Consider the following 24,257-nt stretch of genomic DNA (forward strand, 5'->3'; position numbering starts at 1 on the left):
TCATAAGCATTTTAAGGGCTAAAATTCAACATTTGTTTTAAATTGATCCACCTAGATCTTGGATCATTTAGTTCAATAACCTTAAGCGTTAGGAATAAGCATTTCAGATTACATTCCTCTATCCCTCTTGGCTCAGGCCTTCAGAAAAAAACATGTATATAATAGATCTGTGACAGGGAAAAAAAGTAGAATTGTAACAAGGCGGGTTTTTTTTTTTAAAGCAGCCCCTGGGACAGTAGAATTTACACACCGTTGCAGTCAAAAGAGGATCAGCTTGCACAGTAAAAACACACAAAATGACACATTAACGATTATTAAGCACCTGACTATACTGTAATGTTATACCTGTAACTAGTAATGCAGAATTTTTGCATAAAGGTAATAGTGGTAGTTAGGACATCTTCAAATTAAGAACTATGGTTAAAATACCTTGGACTTTCTCCCTTTTATTGTTGTTTAACAAAAGACTACTTATTATTTTAATAGGATTCTGCAACATGATAAATGCTTTTCTTTAAAAAAAATGATGAAAAGGGCACATCTAACGAAAATCAAGTTGTCTGTTGCACTAGCTTTATCTTTGTGTTCCATCAGAGCCTTTCAAGCAGAACTGAAGATGTTTTATTTTTGATTACTTGTAGCTGAGTACTTTTCTCATTACACTTAGACACCATACAGAATAGTGACCTCAAGATGGCGATGTTTCGCCCTTTTTAGAAGCTAGGCCGATAGCTGGTATTACTGAAACGTCATCCTTTATTCTGAAGGCAGAGGGGAATTTATCGGTGAGTACATTATGATGTAGCTATCCCACAGAAATTGTTGCATCCCTCTCTGATAAAGGTACTTAACTGCCATTAGCAAGTCTTGCACCTTACAGTAAAAGAAAAACTTCAACTAGAAAAGTTGTATTATTTCCAATTAATTGATTTCTGAAGTGCTTGCTTTCTCTTCACAACCTCAAGTCTAAAAAGCAGTCCTGACTTCTTATTAGATAACAGCAAGATAAACAAATTCATGAATACTCTAAAATGTAGCATGATGTGTCTACAGATTTGTTGAGGTTTCTTCTATTGCTTTTGTCCCTTTGCACCACCATGAAGAGCTGCAGCCCTAAATGAACTTTAGCTGCATTACATTGTGAGCAAAGCAGCACTTTTTTATCTGATGCTGTAGGAAAGAGGTCTTTATGGTAGACTAGCATTTCTACAACACAGTTGCAAAGCCTTCCAAGAAAACAAAAAGAAATAGATATTGGATATTGAGGAGAAAGGATAATTACTAGATCTGGGAGAAGAGAGGAGTGTTCCTGTGAACCCCTCCAAGGCATGGGCAGACCAGACTTGAAGAGTTCTGCAGAGAAGGAAGATCAAAATAAACCCCAACATTTAGCCCTTTGTACAGCCTGGAAAACACTCTCATGCTTCTCCAGCAAGCCCCAGGGCCCCCCGCAAAGTGAGAAAGAGCAAAGAGCTTCCAGCCACAGCCAGAGGCAGCTGGCTGAGGAAACACCTCATTTAGAAGTAGAGGCTTGCCCAAGTATTTTTCAGACATGAGCAGAGAAGCAACCCTGGCTTCTGGGAACAAGAAGAGCAGACCCTGTCCCACAGTGGCTAGGTGCACAGCTTTGCCAAAACACCAGTCTCATATTATGGCAGTAGTGAGCAATCCAAAAGCCAAGAAGCATGAGTGAATACTAGTAACCACCCACTCCTCAAGTAGTAAACAGGGACAAAGCTAAATGCCTTCAGCACCAGAGCGAGGGGAAAATTCACTCTTTTCTGTTACCCACCATGACAAAGCTTTAAATTAGTGTGAAAATAACATTAAGAAGAACAGACATCTGGCAGTAATGTTTTCTTCTCTTTTTTCCTAAAAAAGTTTTGTTGGTTTACTTTTGTTTTTAACATTTGCAAGCTATGCATTTTAATATTGTAATAGTAACGATTTGAAATTAACTTTAAAAAGCTTCCACTAAATCAAAAAACAACAGTTGACTACAGCTATAAAAGTAAACTCATCACATGTGAGCTGCAGTGGACCCACTGACCATAATAAAAAGCACAAAATTAGGAGCAGGAGCAGAGTGAAGTCCCAGGTTGAGAACAGTTCACTAAACCCACTCAGTTAAATGTTTTTAATCCACTCACTTATGTGCAGTAACCAGGTGTACATCTGGTGCTTGGCCAGAAGGAAGGGAAGAGATTGGATAGCTTTGGATATGCGAACTGGCATTATAGACAGCCCCTCAAGCAAGCTTTCAGCAGCTAAGTAAACATAGGAATAGTTAATTGTGAGGTGATTTTTATTTTAAAAGGAAATAGCAATTTAAATATTTTTCAAGGCTGCTCCTCTTGGTTATTCCATGACTGAAGCCTTCTCACAGTCACCCTTCCAGTGTGTGGACATCCCTCACAAATTGGTCAGCCCCAGACTGGATCCAGCAGTCCGGGTGCCATCTTACCAGTAGATGGAGATAACAGCCTCCCCGATCTGCTTGGGCATGCTCTTTCCGATGCAGCCTGAATGCTATTTGCCTCATCTGCCATGAGAGCAAACTGTTACACAGCTTCTTGTCACCAGAACTGATACTCAGCTTGCAGAGAGCAGAACAGATCCGTCTTTCCTGAAGAGCCAAGAAGTAGGTGGGCATGAGTTGTGGCTTACTCTGAGGCACAATTTGCATGCGTTTCCCATGCAGCCTACCACCAGCACCGGGTGGTGCCTGGCCCAAAAACTCTGTTGGGCATATTTAAAAGTCATCTTCCTACATACCCGCAGTGATACCTCATACCTTCTTCATATACTGAGGGAAGGCAGGCAGTCAGCTGTTCAGCAAGCAGACCAGAGTTCAATTTGCCCAGCTCCTATAAGCTCTTGAAATACTGCCTTGTGGTTAGTAAGCTCGTGCCAACAGAACCAGATCCTGTTCGCTCTTTACTGCAAGGCATTTCCCACACCTCTTGGCCAAATGCTCTTTCTTCTGTCCCCTTTGCTTCATGCCCCAGCTGACTGTCACCCCTGGGACCCAAACATTCACCACATAAAAACCCAACACACTACATCTAATCTCTCTCAATGCCTCTGTCAAGGCAAGTGCTGCCTTTCAAGCTGACTAATTTCACTGACTAATTAAGCATGGAGACACACCAGATTGCCAGCACTGAATGGTGGCTGCAGCATCTATCACTCTAGCAGGATTCAATCTAATGAGCTAAAAGCAACACCCTGAGAGCCCAAAACAGCTTGCTCATGGAACAGAAAACCTATTGTTTTCCATGCTCTAAAATTCCCCAACTTAAAAAGAGAAAAACAAAACAAACCCTGCCTTCTACAGCCTTTAAAACAATAATTATGAATTACCAAGAGAAAAAACACCTGTTCCACTTCAGTCATTAATGTTATGTATCACACCTTTCAGTTTCTTTCTGGGCATTAAAGCTCCCAAGGTCCTTCAGAAGTAGTTAAAAAGTACATGGCCAGCCTAAGTCCCACCTGCTTAAAAAAAAAAATTCATCTGCTGTTTCCATCAGGGATAACGTGTCCTTTCCTCCTTCATGCATGCTTGGCTTCCTTTGTGCATGTGTATTTTGTACGTTTGATAGAGCATTCTTTTTCCTGTTGACTCAGCAGTTCACATAGAAACTTTATGCAGAAATTGGGAATGGTAAGATGTTATTTGTACAGTTTCTTACCTTCTGCAGTGACCTAGACCATTGTGAAGACCCTGAGAAACAGGGCAGAATCTAAATGACATGATTTCACACAGTGCATCTGGTTACGCAGAATGTAAGGCAACTAGACCAAAAAGGAAAGGGAAGACCCGGGGACAAAGATGCTATAAGTCAAAGCAACTGCACAGCTCCATGCTCATACTCTTACTCCAACTACATCTGTATTTGAGGTTAGTTTCTCCCCTCACAGTGAGAAAATAAAGTCTGCTAAACAGCACCACAAATAGTGCTAGTTATGTTTATTGAGGACATGAAGATTGTAATCAGCAATACTTGCCCTGACCAGATCAGTACTTCTAAACATGTTTAGGAGAATAATCTCATCAGAGCAGACATTAGTTCTAATGAAAATGTTTTCAGACTGAAGAAGGAAGGAAGAAATCCAATTACCCTATTTGGCATAGACTAACTTGAATAGAAATTACTGTAAGTAAATAGAATTGCAACCTAAATGTAAAGAGAAACACCACTGATACTTACAGAATATAAAATGGAAGTATCACTAAGTACTGAAATCTGAGCTGAGGGCATAATTTCAAATCTTTTGAGACAGGTATAACATTACAAAAGTGTATTTTTGTAAAATATTTGACTGATCAATTGGTCTGAAAAAAACCTCATAGCCTAGTTCATATTTGTATCCCAAATGAAACAGCAAAAATGAGAACTATGATTTCTTGAGTTAGTAATATTGAGTTAATCTTCAGATCGATCTCTAATGCTGAAATTTGGTTCTGATATCTGAAAACATTTGGTGATTTTGGATTTTTAAGAGAATATATTGGAAAACTTTATGTAAAAAAACCCTCATATTTATATGGGTCTGTTGCTGAGAAGATAGACAAAGAAAACTGAAGTCTGGTTTAGACAACTTTTCACCATAAAAAAATGATCTTCAAAAAACAGGGGGGAAAAAAAGCACTGCAGCATTTCAATTCACAATTGAAATGTCCAAGTCACAGACTTTAACATTTTTCAAAAATAAGATGTTCCAGCTTTTCCTGAAATTTCTCTCCTGCCTCAGGGGTGCAAAGCACCATGCCACAGCTCATATTGCAGTCCAGGCTGCTCCTTCCTCCCTCTTGGTATGGGCTGCTTCTCCAGTACTTCCAGCCAATGTTGGACAAGAACATACCATTTATCATACTGGCTTCTAACACTCAATTTCTACACTGAAGTATCTGCGTGCAGCATTCCCATACTTTTGAAGTTTCATCAGCATCCCTGATCAAGTTGCAGAAGCCATTAAGTACAAATTCAGCTCTTGCATAGCTGTTTACATGTTGTCTGTTTGCCACGTGAGCTCACAACACAAACCATATATGGCTGATTTGTAGGCATCAACATTGCAATAATCAACAGTTAGAGCCTTATTCTATACTTCGTACAACTTCAACAAATAGAAGGTACAGAAACACACCCAGTAGAAGCGATCAAATCCCCAGTATAAGCTCTAAACTCTCTTTCATGCCTGTGCCAATACTACAAGTTCCAAGGACATATCTTCAAGGCCTGAAGCGCCTGCCTCTTGGAAGCATTTCTTCACCTTAGTTAATAATACCTGTTAGATAGACAGAAATAAAAAATGCTTGGAAGCCACCTACATTTATTTACCAACTCCAATCTTTGATAAAAATACAGAACTGAACTGCATGAGTTTACTTAACAGAGGGAGAAGAGCTTCCTCAAGTAAATAATGCTTAAAAGGCATAAGCATCAAGTCCTGAAAGCCTTCTTGAACATTTTAAGTATGGAAATACCTCGATACAAAGGGACTGCATCCACGCCATAGTCCAGATCAAACAGTTTTGTCCCAGAGAAGATAAAGGTAAAAGAAACAATCACTTACAGAGTAGATTTTCATATTTGTCTGCCTCTTGATCTAAAGAAATACTGAATTAGTCAGCTGCATCCTAACAAATAACCAATACGAGCCTTGGCTAGCTCACCTGTGACTAGTTTAAGGAACAAGGTGAAGCACAGTCAACTCTAGCAGCATTTGATTGCAGAGTAGCCCTGCAATAAATATTTGTGTTACCGCAGAACATGTGAAGGTAGCTCAGCTGATATATATTACCATTTATCTAGAAAACAGTGAAACCAGAGCTGCAACATATTGGAAAATTAATTGTTGTTTGCTTAATCAAGATCAATAACATTTAGGCATTTTACATCTTTTGATCCTAATTTAGAAACACCCTAAATCACATGCCTTAGGGTCTACTGGGTTAGGACCCATTTAATTGCTGTGGTGAGGTAGGCCTATATCTTTTCTTGCTACAACATTGAAGCCTATTTCAATTATGTGCCTGGTGACACCATCTGTATTTCAGAAATTATGGGCATTGTTTTGATACCCTGGTTTGAGCATGAATAGATAAAGCTTCAACTCCTCATGCTTCTATCAAATAGCAAATGCCTAATGTACATGTGTTTTATAGCCAAGAAAAAAAGAAAAGGAAAAAAAAAAAGGAACTTACTGTTGAATTTGTAAAATTCTCATTACTATCAAATCAGAGAAGGTGCTTTTATCAGTGTAGGTGTATTGAATTTGACTAGAAAATAGGTGGGTTTTTTGATTAAAAAAGATCATTTCCGTAGCTGTCTGCAATGCTTAATGCAGATGAAGTAGCACACACAGGTTCCCGTATGGAGAAAGTGACCCATATTTCACTGATGATAGACAATAACCACTGCTCCACTGGAAAACAAAACCACCGCTCAATCACAAACAGAAGAGAGCAGAGTATTGCTCTGCCCTGAACATGTTTAAGTGTTTAACTTTTCAGAGCTGATGGGAAAATGTGAACATACGACTCCTCATGATTATATGGGAAGTTATCTGCAAGACACAAAGGGATGTTCCATCAGACAAGAAGGACCCTTCAGGTCCTTTCCCACCACCTAACTCTACCTAACAATCCTGAAGATTTCTGCTCCCTTTGCCCCTGTCTCGTCTCGTAATAATCAAGCCACAGGCCAGTCCCACAACCAGCCTACAGATGGTGATCTTCTGTTACGGACTTGTCTTTTTGGGTCCAGATAAGCTGCTTGCATACCCTGTGTGTTTGGAAAATCCCTCCTTTTCCTGTGTCTGTGTGCAACACAGCACACTAATGTTCTGCTTCAGACACGGCATTATTATAACCCTAAGGTTATAATAGAAACAGAAATAGCCACAGTTAAAGCATGTATGAAAGTGGGCCACAGTACCTTTCTGATGTCAACATAGCACATGTCTTTTGATATAAGGATGGGAAACAGCATTGGCAACTTCCTTTGAATAATGTTATTTTGAGACCGTAATGTACGCTCATCTGGTATCACCCACCAAGAGAAAGGAGTCTGATTTCCCATCAAGTGAATTTGTCTGACTCTTCAGTAGTCTAAACAGATTATAAATCAGATAAAATTGCTCAAGGGTAAGCAGCAACACAAGAACAACTATTGGATTTGGTTCATGTGTTCTGTATGGCCATAACTCTGCTTTTGTATTACTCTGACCAAGTTACAAAACTCTTTCAGGCTGAATCATGGAATGCACTTTTTTTTTTTTTTTTTTTTTATGAGAGATTCAAACTCCAGAACAGGGGTGGGGAAGGGACAGGGATAGAAATAAAAAAGTAAGAAAGATAGTACCCATTGAAGGCTAGAACACTTTCTTTACAACCACAAAAGCCATCGCTTGGCATCGTCTTCATGTTCTGAGTACAGAAGCTCTGTTGTGGTATGATGTACATAAGCTGTTTGGGGAAAATGCTGGAGAACAGCACTTAATCTCTTGCTCCATTTTATGACCCATTGCTGGTATCCATTCGTCCTGCCCTTCCCATTCAGATCCAGACTTCAAATAGTCAAACATATACAGACGTGCATACAGAAGAAGGTGGGGAAAGCAGCAAGATGACAGTTTTCAAAATAGTTTTCTGGGCCTTTCTAAGTATCTTATGCAGCTACCAAATAATTGCTTTGATACAGTCTTGAAAAGATTACTTGTTTCTCTGAATGGAGGAAAAAAAATGAGAACAAGCATTTCTTCTTTCTTACAATACACAACAAAAGGTCTCTAGTGATGGGCTAATTGGTGGTCATAATTCTGCATTGATTTTATATCAGGTAGAAATTGAGACAACAACAAGTAATAGACTCCATCTGTGTCAATTTAACAAGGGAATGGAAATTGTGAGTTTATGATTACACTTTAATAAGATTTATCCTTAGGTAACAATATGTGGTGAGACAACAAAAACACACCAGACAGTGGCTTGACCCAGAATCTTTAAATTTGTATCTCCACTTCTGCAAATTCTTGCTATTCCTAGTTAAATTTTCACCATTTACAGTTATCCTGGGACTGCATGCTTGATCTTCCCAGAGACATAAATGCTTTAAAAAGTGAAGGAATAAATAAATTGATTTCTTTTAGAATGAAATTGAAACAGTTTATAAACAAAACAAACACCATTAAAGCAACAGGGAAAGGGATAGAAAATTTTACAAATGATGTTCCTTTGTTCACGTTATCCTTGCTTCCAGTCCTGGTTTCAATTCACTCAATGCCTTTCTGCACAGCAGCCAGCTTTGCCCTGGTCCTTGGGAGGGTTTCTCCATCCTCCCAGAGGCCTGATTAGGTCTCTTGCTCCCCTCTGTCTTGGTGCAACTCCCCACTCTAGGTTTCTGGCTTGCCATACCTCACAGCCCAGCACCTACAAGCTATGCAAACAGAGTAGCTCCCCAAGGGAAAAGAAATCTTGCCTTTTTTTCCCAAAGGATCTATTTGCAAAGCAATAAGAATGCAACCTGAACTCGGCAATGAAAAAAAAATAAAATCAAACACAACAGTGAAAAACAAGTGACAAAACAGAATTCAGGAACCTGATGGTCCTGGAAGCTGTGGAGAACAGCGCTGATGTCAGCATCTGGGACAGCACCCAGGGAAGCAAACAGCTTTCCTAACTGTACAGCCTCTCTGAGAGTGCCATTCGAAGGCCTCTTGACCTCGGGTCCACATGACAACCTGCAGGCTGATTTTGGAGGCAGCCCATGGGAAAGGCTCCATTCGCAGGTACACCCAGGCCCTACCTGAAGGGCAGTGGGGACATAGGCTAAAAGATTCCTGAAGATTTCCTTTCACTGGCATCGTGTCAACACTGCAAGTCTATTGCCAGACACAGTTACAGCACGCAAGAGCCGTACTAGCACAGGTTTACTTTGGAACTAACATATGCCATTGTCTCATGTGCTTTCCAGCTGCAAACAGTACTCTTATCTTGGAAAAAGTCTTATGAAATAAAAACCATCGTAAATTAGGGATCTGTAGCTGACACATCTGACATAAGAATCCTCAGTGTATTAAAAAAGTATTACCATGTAAGTACATAAAGATATACCACCAACCACAGGAACATTTACAAATCTCATGTAGCACATCATTCAGCATTAACAGAGGACTGGTTGCTGAAACATGTAAAGACAATTGGGAAATTAGGTGCTGGTTTGTTCTGTTTTGTTTTAATGCCAAGGGACTAGACTATTACAAGTAATAATATAGGGGTTATCCAATTTCTTGAATGCATTAAATTGCAAAATCATTCATTTAATAGATTCATTTAATAGATGGTATTTTTCCAAGTGAGTTACTCAAATCACTGATGTATTTGAAACATAGGTATTGTTTGAAAGCAGCAAATGAACCTTAACCAAAGAAAAATAAAAGAAAAAAGAAAAAATTGTTGAAATATAAAAGCAAAATCGGGTAACATTACACGACTGGGTGACCTTCCAGAAATTAGCCTTTTGTATTTAGTCAGCTTAACAGCAGGTAGGAAAATGGCCTCACTTAATAAAGGCAAGATTTCTTGACCCATAATCCTACTGGCCCCACAGCTTTTTGTTTCTTGTTATTCCAGAGAGAGGCATTTGCGCTAATTGCTGGCAGACATTCTGCAACAATACACCACTGCCCTCCCATAGGAAGTAACCTCTCCTGTGACAGCTGTAGGAAACACCAAAGGGTAAATTCGCATTGCTGGATCAAGCCTGAAACACAGTCCTTGTGCTACCTCTGCCTGCTTGCATCAGAGGCAGGAGATGACAGACAAATGGGCTAAGATTCGGCAGTTCATTCATTTGTTAGTCTCTGATAAAAGAGCTGTGCCATGACAATGACAAAAGAAATAAATCCAGATGTTTATTCTCGTATTCCCAGAAAGCCATCAGGGCATGCAAACACAGTCTGTGCTCGTACATCTTTGCAGTTCTTATTTTCTGTCTCTCTCTCTCCAGATTATGGATCTGTTGCAGAAATCTTTTAGTGTGGCTGTTCATTCATTCAGTGCAGAGAGCAACAGAATCCAATCCCACAGCTGAGATTTCTTGCCTATACAAGAACGGAAGTATTAAATAATAAAAGCATAGATAAGAGCACTGTTAAAGATAATGCATCTAAGTTTAGGCCAGGAACAGTTTGCTATAGCAGACTTTTTAATATTAGACATTTTCTGAGCTGAAGCAACACAAACACAGAGGTAATGAGTGAACCAGCTGCTCTTAAATGCGCCATTATCCCGAGAGCCCCATCTGATATACATGGGTACAAAATAATTTTTCTGTAGCAATTTTAATTTTCAACACTGAGATGTGCTGAAGGATAACCCATAATATCAAACTAGAAATTACAGCTCAGAGGCTGCCTGTTACTTAGCTACAGGACCGCTGTATGGCCAGACAGCACCTCAGGAGATCGTCCAGGCTGGCTTCCTCTGCTTGGAGGAGGGGCGGCTGCCGCAGGCTGCCCAGGACCACGTCCGGATGAGTTTTGAATACCTTCAAGGACAGAGGCTCCACATCCACTCTGAGAAACCTGTGACACTGTTTGACTGCCCTCGCAGTAAAAATGTTCTTTCTTATGCTCAGAGAGAATTCCCTGAGTTTTAACCAGCATTTGATCCTCGAAAATCAGCTGCAGAAGTCCCTGCAAAGCTCACTGTGCTGAAGCAGGCTGGCTCCTCATGATGGTCTAGGGCTCTGACTTCCCAGGTGAGTTGCGACCACACCATAGGGGCACCTCACTGCCAAAGATACATCACACCCACAAGAGGAAAAGGCACCATACTTGCCACTTTCCTGCCTGCTAAGCGAGAGAAAGGTTTTGAAGAACTCCGGTCCCAGCAGAACCGGGACTGTTCCTGAAGAAGCAGGAAGACATTACACTCATTTCTTGGCTTTTAAACACAAAGTAAGACAATTCACCTTTTTGCTTTTTCGGGGCTTGGTTCCCCCTTCCTCCTCCCTCATTGTTAAAGCTCTCTGATGATGGATTAAGTGAGATGTTCCCCACATATCAGACTCCAGAAGATCTGCCAAGTAGTGCTTCTTTTTCCAGCTTCTTTTCTCCCAACACTATTTCTCTTTCTGTGCACTGCTTTCAACACCTCTATACTCTGCCTTCTATGCTGATGCAAAGTGTTCAGCCTTTTAGCCAGTTATTAACACTGGAGATCCTAACATATCCTCAAAATGCACTCTGCCATTCCAGGGAAGGCCATAAATCCCACCGGCTCCTTCAAAGAGAGCAGGATTCGGTCCTTCTCTAAGGGTCATGCTTTCAGAGAGAAATCTGAAAAAGCAAACAAACAACCCTCCTCACAACCCAACCACCCACACCATGATGTATTTCCCTGTTTTTTTCTGTTATGCTCTATCTGATTTCCACTGGCAGGGACAACATAGCACATACGTTTCTTAGTAGACAAGCAGCTTATGCAAAAGTCTGCTAGTTCACAGAATCACAGAAAGTTGAGGTGGGAAGGGGCCTCCAGGGGGCATCTAGTCCACACCCTCGGCCCACCCCAGCCCACTCAGGCACCCACCGCAGGCTGCCCAGGACCTTGGCCAGGCAGCTTTTGAAGATCTTCAAGGGGGGAGACTCCACAGCCTTCTTTGGTAGGCAAACATGATTGGTGATTAAATAACAACAAGAACTCAAGGCTGACACTGGAAAAATTGGCTGGGAGTGAAGAAGCACTTGGGAGGATTCAGAAGAGACAAACAACCAAAAATAAACCACCACCACCACAACCAACAACAAAACACAACAAAAACCAATGAGCTAGAACAGAGATGCTTTACCTAGCGCTGCAGAATCTCCCACTGTCCATACCTTTAATGTATCTTCCCCAACCTGACACATTCAATGGCTCTTTATTTATGTCTGCAGAATAGGGTTTTTATTTGTTTTATTTTATTGTTTACACACAGATTTCCAGGTGGGATTCTCATCAGTTTCAACCATCATTTCAGTAGCAATTTTATAAGAAACAACATTTGTTTTCTCCGAGTACGGAAAGCTGCAAGAAAACCGCCAAGAGAAAACTATTCACATTTATCGGTCTCTAAATCATTTCATTGTCTCATAGATGTACTTGGTTAGAACATGACTAAATGTTTACTCATACAGCTCCTTTCATCGCAAAGGGATTACATCAGCAAATGCTGACAGGCACCTACCTCTGGGGTGTTGCTCTCTTTCCTCAGAAGCCCTGGAAACACTAACAGCATGAAGTGTGAACCACACTGAGAACAGCAGAACCACTGCGTGGCCTCAGACCCAGGACCCGCCTAGCTCTGTACCCGCCTGATGCAGAAGCAATACGTGGACACCCAGAGAAAAGAATGAGCAATCCTTAAAAAAAGGATCCTACCTCCTCCAGCCTTCTTGTGTTCTCAGTTCAGGGCATGGCATTTTCTGAGTCAAATCTCCTCTTGAATCCATATAACAAACTTTTGCATCCACAGCTTTCTTTGGCAAGGTGGCACATCTGCTGCCTGCTGTGCAAAAAAACTACTTCCTTTTGCTTGCCTTGACCATGTCTCCTACTAGCTCCATGTGATGGCTCCTAGTTCTTGTACCAGAAAATAGTTAGAGGTTTATGGACACACTAAAAATGGGAGTAAATAGGAAAGCTCATCATCTCTGGAGTTCTATTTTTTAACAAATGACATGAAAACAGGCCCTGGGGAAAAAAAAAGAAAAAAAAAAGTCCTCTGAAAGCAAGTATTTATATACAAATATTATGGTCTTAAATACCAAGGGAAATGAATGAGAAGAAAAATGCCCCTACTTGAGCTGAAGGTTGGACAGAATGTTGTTTTAACAGTCTCAAACACAGAGAACTTTTTGGTATTCAGAAAAATTGCCCAGAGTCCCAAATAAAATAAGGATCCCCTCACATACCCTTTCAAGTGCCAGGGCATGGATTCAGTGCCAACAGGAAGAGTGCCGCTTCTTGAACCCACAGAAGCTTTTCCTTCCTTCTTCCCTCACCAAAAGTGGGGTTTTCAGGTTGGTGGGCTTTACGGATAGGACTGCCATAAACATGGATATGCACAAAGCTCCACAGTTGCTTTCTAACTGGCATCTTCAACTGCCTCTTGACTGCATCATGGAACCAAAGTTTGCTGGAAAGAGTGGCAAATGCTCCAGCTGAAAACTTTCTGGCAGCCCATTCTGCCTATACTGACAGGTGCTGTTTATTACAATTGGAAAAATAAATGAATTTTTCTGCTTTAAGATGGAGCACTGTGTGAGCACTTGAAGACATCAGGAGATTCAAAATATAGATATTAATTATTGGATGTACTGCCACGTGTCATCTCTTGTCTTCCAACAGAAAACTGGCACTGCATTTTCTCCCCTGTTAATGGAAGTGTTACCATATTAATTTTGCAGGGAATGCATTCCCTGTTAAATTAGTCTTGCAATATGTATGTGCAGAAAACACAAATGATACTTGCTTCAAAGTGTAGGCTGGATAAAATGTTTTCTCCTTCCAGTTTACATATAGTATATTCTTTACATCACACCTTGTAACTTCACAAGCTACTACATCCAACAAAGTATGCTTCTACACCTAACATTTCTTTACATGCAAAGTTTTCTAATAGAATAATATAAACTATGAATAAAAAAATAAATAAAACCCAAAACCAAAACAACAACAACACAATGCTCATTACATCTATAGAAAACAACTCAGAAAAGTACAAAGTAAATAAAACTGTAAAGCTGGGAAAAGTAATTACTGAATGTAAATAATAATGGCTTCTATGATTACCACAATTTGCTCTTGTAATCCTTATTACAGCATGTAGAGTTTCAGGGTATTTGTAAAAGTGGTCCAAAGCAGCTCCTTCATGCATTCAATACCAGCAGGAAAGCATGTTCGTATGCATTCTCCTACGTGCTACATATCAGGCAACAAGCTGATAAAATACCTGCTCTGTCCTGCTTGCAGATCTCCTCCGTGAGTCACAGTGGTATTTTAAAATGGATTTGTACAGCCACTAGCTTGACTTCTTTAGCTGCCCTTACTAGAAGTCTCTAAACACCATGTGAACTTCACAGTCAGACCACAGAAACAGATTGGGATACTTACAGATGCAAAGACACCATAGAAAGCAAGTCTCAAAAAGGCAAGTGGTTGTAAAGCTGTTGAATAAATCTTGTTTACAGATAAAATTAAATGCTGCCATAAATAATTCTTATTTCTCATGAAGATTAAAATAAATAAATAAATAAAAGCAACAGCCAGTTGCTTCTGTAGTTTTTGTTCATATGCCTAAGGCAAATCATTAAAAAATACCTCATTCTCAGCCCAGGGGAGCAGACAATGCTCTTCCTTTGGCTTTGGAGCCAACGCACTTGCTTTTTCACTTTCTCTTCTTAAAAATTCAATATTTGTTCATGTCTGTAAGGCACACACACTGTTGCAAAATGTCAAGTAACTTTAAATGTTAAACATAGGAGATTCTTTTTTGCAGGCATTGGACAGCCTTCCTCTAAGATGACCTTCATTTCACATGAGAAGAGCCAAGCTAAAGACACACACCCTTATTACACTTCCTGGTCTTTACTGAAATTTGGCACTGAGCAGGGCTTGTCTAGCCAGGGGAATATCTATCACAAAAGAGTCCAACAGGAGAGGAAGAACAATGGGGTTAGAATTTGATGCATCTAGTAAGGAGAAAGAAAGTATTCCTTGGTGCCTCAGGCATAGCACATTCCTAGGTAGGGCCTCGAAGAATTTCAGCAGATGTGAGCAAGAAAAAGATGACAGTTTTTTCCCCAAAATGTGATAAGCGTATTTTATCAATACTCAACATTAATTCAAATAGACATTATATGTAAGGCTTTAAATCTTGAGCTATATGACCAATAGTAAATTCATATAGATATTTTACAAAAGCATAAGGATTAAACACCAATAATAATAATTTTAAGAATAAAATTTTTCTTTTATATGCCTTGGATATATATGGTTAGCATATCAGATAAAGAGGGAAGAAAACTATGAGCTGGAATCTATTGGGAACAATTTTCCATGTCAGAAATTCCAGTTTTTGCTAAGAACTCATTTTAACGAAGAACTGGAAACATTAAACGTAAGACTCCAAAGCATGTTGTTTCAAGCACCAGTGAGTCGTTTTGACTTGCATTTTATATTCCATATAAATCAAAACAAGACGTCTTGACAGCATTCTGTCAAGACTATTAGCAGTAATTAATCTATTCCCACAAAATACTTCAATTTCAGCAGGAAGCTAGAACTGTCAAGATTGTCAATGGCTCTGGCAGGAGCACTGCAACAGAAGATCTTCCCTCTCAGAGGTCTCAGACGACCATTTCTGTGTTTATAGAAAAAATACTTTATCTGTCTGTACCATGACACATAATTTATTACTGTGGTTAGCAGTGGATAGATTTTGTATTATATACACCAGCCTATAAATTTCAACACTGTAGGGGAAGAAGCTTCAGATAAATTCATTTTGTAGTTATGTTAGTACTTGCAGCCCTTAAATATGCAGATCACAGACTTCCAAGGAAAACTAGACAAGCTCTACTGGAAAAAAAATGTATTCCCAAATACTAGCCTTTTCTAAATGTTTATGACTCTCTTTTCAGGCTTATATTATACAGCTTCTATCTGGCCACACAGATTTTCATCACAAATGTAGAAGACAGACATTTGGCAGCTCTTATAGGTATAGACACTTCATACTTACTGGGACAAAGCACAGTGAAAGCTTATAAATTCCACTTGATAGCCAGCTCAGCTTCTTAAAAAATATTGCTTCCTTTATTTCCTGCCCTGTGCATTAAATCCCCCTTTCCAACACACACAAGATTCAGTAATCCTGGTTCATGGTATTTAGCAGCTGCCCAGCTGTGCATTCAGCTGTGTGTGTGATGAGGTTCTCATGCCAGAATGGATTTCATTCCAAATGAGCAACCTTTGCCACCACCGTGTCAGAAGCAGCTAGTCTACCTGAAACGTTTTGAAGGTACGTGTATCCAAGAACAGGGAAATAAATCTGTTTGTGCCCTCTGTCTTCTGCTCCTGCACCAGCGTATCTCTAAGACTAGGGCTGCAGCCAGACGCTTAACTGCTAGGAAGCACTGTACATACATAGGGTGCTACATGCATATGTCAAAAAGCCAGAAACAGCGCTTTTTTGTTTTCTTTTTGAGAAACATGCTGGCAATCCTCGAGAGGAGCAGGCAGCATGACCATCAATTAGGCTCAGCTGTTCTTAAACAATCTCCTCTCCACTGAGTACTGCCTGTGCTGGACTTTATAAGAGGTTACTGTATCCAGCACAGAAATTTTAAGTGTGGAATTTGACACATTGCATCACTTAGTGAAATGCCAGGCCTCTGCAGGGCACAAGAGGGCACTTGGCGTTCCCACTGCCACCCTTGCACCCTCTCAGGGCGATGTGGGGTCCAGTGGAGGCATCAGCTCCCACCCCATGGGCAGCAGCAGCTCCGCATGCCACAATCACCTGTCATGTCCCAGCAATGCCACGTTCCCCCTCGCGTCCTCAGCCTGCATCTTTACAGTCCATACCTGTGAGGAATAAATCTAGGTAGAACCTCAGGTATGATGGGAGCACCTGTGGAGGCCTTACAGTTTTAGGATGTGGTCTTAACTCACTGCTTTCCCGTTAGAGCTGGAGGCAGCCACCTAGTCAGCAAGGCTGGTTCACTGGCAGGGAAGCAAGGTAGCAGGGCAGCTGTCTCCAGCCATGCCTGAGATGTGCCGGGCAGCATTTCTTCCACCGTGTTTTCTTTTAGAATATTCATTCTTAAAGAAAATGAATATGCCTCCAAAATATAGGATGGAGCGTAGGGGAAAAAGTCAGAGTAACATACAATCACCTAATATTTAAACTACTTTATAGGCTCATGAAAATATTGTTACTTTTTTTTTTCTAATGTAGCTAGTCTTATATCAATTATTCGTTTTCCCACTGCACTTCAAATTGTACAATCATAATTAAATAAAATACTCAGTTATTCCATTTGACCAATTTTCTCAACCACAAAAGAAATCACACAGCACAAATTACAGCACTGACAGAGCTCTTGAGTTCTTATCTTTGGTTCTCTCACCTGTACTCTGGATGCTGCACATTCTCTCTAAGAAGTTGACTAAGGAAGAAAAAAAAATTATAGGTTCCACAGGTATAGGTAAATTTATATAGGTAAAGGTAAATTTATATAGGAATAGATAAATTTATAGGTAAATTTGTTCCACAGGTGTCAAAGTGTGAAAAAGCAGCATTGCTGGAGCTATCTGGCTCTTACCAACTCTGTGAGAAGGATGTACTCCAGAAATACTCCCTTACTAGTATGGACAGGGGCAGATGTGACGTTTTGAACCTGGCAGTGAATCATTGTCCCCTGCCTGTATAAAAGCTGTTTTGCAACTGCTACGAGGCAAACTTCCCTGAACTTCTAGTGGTTCAGACCATAATTTAAACCAAATGTTTGAAACCCAGGCATCTGGCAAGCCCAGCTCTGAAAATGCTAATGCTACTCTGCCAAACACTCAGTGCTTCCCTTATTCTGCCGGCCTTTGCCAATATTGCAAACTGGCAGCATAAAACACACAAAAAAGCATTTCGTAAGAATAACATACCCCTCCAAGCTGCTTTACTGCATCACTCCCGTGTGCCACAGGTGAGAAGAGCCATTATGCTCTCAATTCATTGCAAGGACCTCTGATTATTTTTATATTTCTCCTTCCAAGCCACTGTGTACAAATATTAGGCTTAAGTCTTCTTAATTAAGGGATCTGGAATGACATAGGATTGAAAAGCTGCATGCAGTGTTTTAAGAAGGGCAAGGAATTTCAGCACTTCTCTAAATTCATTTAGGGTCTTTCAACAGGCAACCAAAATATTACTAATTCCATAAACACTTAAAATGCCATATTTCCTATTTACTTATAATATTTGCTTTTCCTTAAATGGTGTTTTTGTATCAGGGATTCTGAAGATTGGTCAGCTAAGCTCACTCAATATGAGGGTTATTATCTGAAAAACATACCTGGATTTAGCAGCCTGATGCTTTGCTTAAACAGCAACTTAATAGGAATGAGTCAGGAAACTTGCCTATTATGTAAAAAAGAGCCCATCATTACAAACTTGTTGACTCAACCATGCTTTAAAAAAGTAAATACAAGAAGCAGGGTTTAAACTAAACTCATCTTGAAAAATCAAGTCAGAAAAAATAAGCAACATATCTGCCAGATGAAGTAATTACTTCAATTACTTCAGTGACAATGAAGTAACAAGGCTAGTATCTTATCTGTTTGCTGTTTAAACAGCAAGGAAAGCATTGTCACGCACATCTGGCAAAAAGGTCTCTGAATTCAGAGATATATTTATGACAAAAGATAGTTGCTAATAACAGAAAAATTCACATCCACCATACAACAGTGTAAAAGTTCACAAAACATTTCAGAAATATCTTGATTATTTTGTGACAGCTAAAACAAACTTTTTTAATATCATCAAGTCTTAAATACAAAGCTGTTCTCTTCTGTTTGCCCTGAGATTTCTGCTGTTTGCATTTAAAAAATTACAAATTGTTTCAAGAAGAATGCCAATGAATTATCTTCAGCCTCTTCCTGATGATTCAGTAAATCACAGCCATAATGCAGCCAGTGCAGAACTGAACCTACAATACCAGTTCTTCGAAATCTAAAATATATTAAAACCTTTACCAAGGTAATGGTACTTTATAAACCCCTATAGGGTGCAGGTTTTACAAAAAAAAAAAACCTGCTGGGACATAAATACCAGATTGGTAGCAAGTCCACCAAAGGTTTTTGGTTCACCCAGGTTATCTTTCCTGTTCTTTTTTACATGGTGCAGGAAAAGCCTGGCATTTTACCACCGCCAAAGTCAGCCAGCTTGGGTTCAGTGACTTACAGCAACAGGAATGCTAACTGCTTCTCTAGATCCCACATATCCAGCTCACAGGATGCACTCCCTACCCTATGCAACAACATTTTAAAAATCATAAAATTTCTGCTGGGGCCCATGTGCCACCTGAAGATGAAAGGTGTTTGCACAGGATCTAATGCAATAAGGCTTGCAGCAAGTCTTGACAAAGTTTTCCCAATGCCCTTTAGCACCAGCCAAGGGATATGCAGCCATAAGAAGCAATAGAGGTTTGCCTTGTTTTTACAGCAAAGCATTGCTGGCTAGAAAGCACTGGACAGGGTTTGCCTTGTTTTTACAGCAAAGCATTGCTGGCTAGAAAGCACTGGACAGGGCTACTAAAAACATTGTCTGTTCCAGCAAGGATGATGAGCAGGCTCAGAACTAGTTAAATTTTATACGCTTCTGTGCTACCCTCACATTTTGATGCAATTGTCTTGATTACAGATGACAGTTTCTATTAAGGGAAAAAATGCAGAGTAAAAAAAGTTTCTGGATATGGCATGTTGCAGCAAGAAACCCCAGCCCCGTGCTAGCAGCCTTCTCCTTTTTGCTCATCAAGGCTCGACCTCCAGGGGGGGAAGGGAAAGCCTGCCATGTCATTAATCACTGCATCTTCCACATATCTTGTCCTCAAAAGAATTGCAATTAATCTGCAGGCCTCTGAAAAGCAGGAGAAGCACACCGTCATGCTTTGGCATGACTGCATAAGTGTGAGATAGTTGGACAAAAAAGCCTTTTATTCCCCCTCCTACAGGAGCCTCAGGGAATTCAGCTTCCCTTCAGTAACTCCTGCAATCTACAAAAAGCTATTTTTTGCAGTGCTGTATGACTGAGCACTTCAGAGTAACAAGTCTTGGTAACACTAACTCTTCCCATTGACAGCCGCTCTGAGGCCTTCTTATAAAATAGGCCCAAACCAGTGGGAATGGATAGGAAAACTGCCTGGGACTGACTTCTCTGAAGTGTCACAATTGCTGGTGAGTAAAGGATGGTCAGTTTCTCATAGACCTGTTTTCTAACTCTCCAGGCAACTTGGCGACAAGGAGCACAGAGCAGTGCCAGCGACGGCTGGGACACATGCTGAGGAGCTGGCTGGCTTCTAGCTCTCCGAGCTGCCAGGGGCACACACCAGGTTTCTCATGGTGCACACTCCAGGGGATGAGATCCAGTTTCCAGATGATTGCAATGTTTGCTGATGACCGTCTTCAGTCACCAAGCATGAATAAGGTACAGTTATTCAATTAAATAGAGCTTTGAAATTGTTTTAATCAGAAATTAAGGAATTATACCTCCCAACACCAAGACAGCTAAATATGATACATGTTGGCAGGTGGAGAGGAAAAAAGAGAATGCGTATGCAGCTGAATACACAAGCTGCATGTCTGGGAGGAGAGCCCCAGTTCTCATTCCCTTTGGTAACAGGCATAGGGGAGAGGGGAGGTGGGTGAACGGCATCAGCCCCTCTCCCCACCCAGACTCCTAAACGGGGAACTGGTCTTTCCTCTATATTCCTGTTGAAAGAAGCACTCAGGATGCAGTCGGCACTCCCATTCAGACCAATTTTGCAGCGAATGACAGTGCTTGAAAGCAGAGAGCAGTTTGCAGCTCTGCACATAAGCACAAGAGGAAATTTGGAGAGAGCTGAGCCTGTGCCAGCTGCTGGAGCCAGGTCCTCAGGAGACAGCTCGGCTGGCAGCGTCTGCACTGCTGCTTGCCTTTGCACGGCAAGCAACATGTTATTTGTTATTTGACAGTGCCTGTTCTCACTTGTGCTCCACTTCAGATGGTGTGGTTAAAAGGAAAAAAAAAAATGCATTAAAAGACAAAAGCTCATCTTCTGCAGACCTTCCAGATGATGCTTCTTCAGTTAGAGAGTAAACCCTTCTGTACTGACAAAGGCCACGTGCCCTGGGAACAGGGGAACTATTCAAAGAATAGTATCTGCAAAGAGAGAGCCCTAGTATACATAGTCCCATCCCTTTTCTGCAAAAGAGCCTGTTCACACACAAGTTCCTCCTGGGGTGACAGCACACACAGTGTAAGAAGGGAGCAGAGAGTGTGGCCAGCATTGTCCTGCAATCTAAGACGCATTCCCACCAAAAGCAGGCCTTTCTTGGAAGGCTCGTGCAAACTGTGGCACACACCATCATGCCATCAGTTAGTTGCCAGTATGAAGTCAATATTGTTTCAGATTAAACTTAAAAAGTAAGGCATGCCCTGGACAGTTCCTCCCAGGAAACACAAGCAGGCTTTCTGGCCCCTGCCAATGCAGACAACCACATCCTTGTGCAGAGGAGGGCATGCCTTGCACCAGCACAGCAAGTTGGTCGGCTGGGGGAGTGGAGCCATTCACTGCTGCATGCCTACTGGGCTCCTCCTGCAGTGGGGACCTCCTGCACTCTTAGGAGGGATGTAATCACATCAGCATGTGTATTTGAACTCCTGCTGGGAGCCCTGTAAAAGGGTAAAATAAACTGAGTGTGCCACCAAGGGTCTCACCAAGCATTTCCAGGTACTGCTGCCCACAGAGTCGGGCTGCCTGCACAGGGAACACTCCTCTGCCTCACTGTACCCAGGTCACAGCAAGCAAGGGAGCATGGCTCTGCAAACGGTGACATGACTACCTCTCTGTCCTCATGAACTAGGGCTTATTTCTGAAGAGAAATTAACATGACTTACCCTTTTAAAGAAAAAAAAAAGCTTATTCAATATTTTAGAAGATTTTTAATTAAAAGAATAAAATTATTACTTTTTGTTGCTAAGTGATCAGGAAGTATTTCTATTAATAAAATAGTAATAAAAAAGGTCAATCATGATGTAAATATCCCCTATGATAGTGATGCCTGGCTGCAACCCTTCTGTTGCACACACAAGGCTTTCAGCACTGCAAAGCTGCACTTGCTCCACAAGGAAATACTGTTTCAGAACATGATTAATATCATGTTCATAACAGCTCATATTGCTGTGGCCAACTGTCAGATAATACACTAGTAAGACAGCACAAGTTTAATTCAGAAGGCGATTGAATTCTCCACGTGACAGTTCAGTCAGAAGCTAAACTGAGTGCACAGTTGTGAAGATCCACCTTCACTTTCCCAAGCTTCATCCACAGCTGAGACGCAACAAAAACACCACCATTTTTTTTTCTGATGGTCCATCACCAGAGATGCAACAATAGTAAACCTGGCATGAAAAGACAAGACAATGAAGTAGCACAGAAGAGGGATAAATAGGAGAGGGCTTGAAAGAGATGGGAGAAAACAAATTATCTTCCTAATCTTCATGTATTTGAGGTTGGACTCGATGATCTTGAGGTCTCTTCCAACCTAGAAAAATCTGTGAAATCTGTGAAATCTGTGAAATCTGTATTTTTAAAAACACATTTCCTGCACCAAGATCTTTACAGACCAACGGATGAGAATCTGGTTTTGGCCAAAAATACTCATCTAGTGATGCTAAAATTCTCCTAGGATACCCAGAGGGTATCAGAAGAGCACCAGTGGAGGGGCATAGTTCACAGTTCCAGGACATGGAGGATGGCAGAGAGAGCACAGAGCACACTCATGACTCTCGGGGAGTGTCACAGAGTGAACTTCATTGTGGACCTCTAATTCTAGAGGCTTCTCATTTTCTGATGAAGAAAGAAGAAGAAGAAAGAAGAAGAAGAAGCATCCCTTCTATGCCCGGGCAAGCAAAATGTGCCCAGGTGCACTTCAGACTCTGCTCTCAGCACCAGAAGAGGAGAATCTAAGCATCCTCAACCCAATAACATTCCAACAAATCCTGCAGAGTGAGGTTAGGAGTGATCCAGGCTCCACCACCTGCTCAGCCAGCACTGCCTGTTTCTCCCCATCCCTGCCTGGGCCAGTCAGCCCTCCACAAAGCCCTCCTGCTCTCCCTTTAGGCACCGCTAACCTACCCCAGCACAACTCTGCTGACAGCACACAGGGTGTTCCTTGGGGTTTCCTGGACAGGCACACACCAAAGTGCAATTAGCAGCAAACAGCATTAACACAGTTTAGACTGGCTTCTGGCTTAAAGAGGCTCCAGTGCTTTTACTTACTCTCCTACACGCTCGCAAAGCCTCTCCTGGGATGAGCATCTCCCAGGCTTCATTTGTTTTCTGGGTTTGACTCATCTGGGACCTGCAAGTGATACTTTTTCTCCCTTTGTGCAGCGATAGCATCCCTTCTGCCTGCTTTGTGGCAAGAGGCTACATCACCATCAACAGATTATTTTTTTTTGTTGACTGTAACCACCTCTGATGCAAAACACCAATCAACTGAAATTAATCACCTATTTAATCACTCTCAAGCAGTGAAGTCTTTGCTGCCCTGCTGCTTCTTTGGCACATCCTTATCTTTCTCCAAAGGGGAAAGTCAGGCAAGCAGGGCACAAGCAGGCTGCATATGTGTGGCCAACGGCCAGCATCTCCTCTCACCCCACGGGAGCTCAAAGTGCTCTCGGCTCCGTCCTCACCCACAGGAGGGTGAGGGGCTGCACCAAGGCACCCAGGAGGGACCGGCTCCCCCGTGGGTGCCTGCACTCTATTTTAATTGTGGTGGGAGCAGGGGGGAAGGGCAGCAGCGAAGAAACAACAGCTCTTGCTACTAACGTGTCAAGTTTAGTCCCTACAGCTAGTAGTGGTAAAAATACTCCTCAAAATAAACATGTAAACATATATAAACTTAGCAGAGGAAGTGACCACTGAACAGGCCTTTCAGCAGCACACCACAGACTCTTCAGACCATGATGCTTGTCCAAGATGGAGAGCAACTTCAGCAACGAGGTTCTCCAAAACACCAAATAACACTTCTTGCCTCTTCAGCAGTGTTCTGTGTCTTATATTATCAGATTATTTTTCTTTTTAAATCCATGGATTGGAGTGCGAATTTGGGATATAACAGCTCAAAAAGCAACTTAATAACAGAAATTTATCACTGGATTATCATGAATCATTTCTGTTCCTCGCCACCTTCCCCAAGACAGTAATGCACCTGTACCACTGTGGCGACTAAAGGCAGGGGAGCTAGAGAATTTAGTATGGATACCCACTATATTTCTACATTCTAGAAAAGCCAAATAGAAAATTACACATTTGTACATTCATAATATTCATTCTTATTCATATATTTTACAATATTATTTTTTTCTGGCCTCATTTCTGTTAGGTATTAAGATGTAGTCATTCTTTAACTCACAGAAGGCATCAGGAATACAATTGGG

The 24,257-nt window shown here is 41.2% G+C and overlaps 1 protein-coding gene and 1 long non-coding RNA gene across 17 annotated transcripts in view; one reads left to right on the plus strand and one right to left on the minus strand.

The window, feature by feature from the left end:
- TUB (TUB bipartite transcription factor) overlaps window positions 1–24,257 on the minus strand; it is a 142,198-nt gene that overhangs the window by 103,335 nt on the left and 14,606 nt on the right. For 5 of the 14 annotated variants that reach the window (XM_083838179.1, XM_083838192.1, XM_083838188.1 and 2 more), the window contains exon 1: window positions 2,465–2,557. The exons of 5 other annotated variants lie outside the window; for them this stretch is intronic. In XM_083838179.1, coding sequence (XP_083694305.1) covers window positions 2,465–2,542 — 78 coding nt within the window. In that variant the 5' untranslated portion in view covers window positions 2,543–2,557. 4 more of the 14 variants (XM_083838187.1, XM_083838185.1, XM_083838190.1 and 1 more) reach the window with 4 other exon arrangements.
- The window catches only part of LOC310900356, an 82,716-nt gene that overhangs the window by 40,035 nt on the left and 18,424 nt on the right, over window positions 1–24,257 (plus strand). For all 3 annotated transcript variants that reach the window (XR_014585082.1, XR_014585083.1, XR_014585084.1), the window contains one exon: window positions 20,059–20,258. This is a non-coding gene — a long non-coding RNA (uncharacterized lncRNA). The remainder of the gene's footprint in view (window positions 1–20,058; window positions 20,259–24,257) is intronic.

The sequence above is a fragment of the Anser anser genome (genome assembly GCF_964211835.1).
Source record: "Anser anser genome assembly, chromosome: 5".
In the NCBI taxonomy this organism is placed as follows: domain Eukaryota; kingdom Metazoa; phylum Chordata; class Aves; order Anseriformes; family Anatidae; genus Anser; species Anser anser.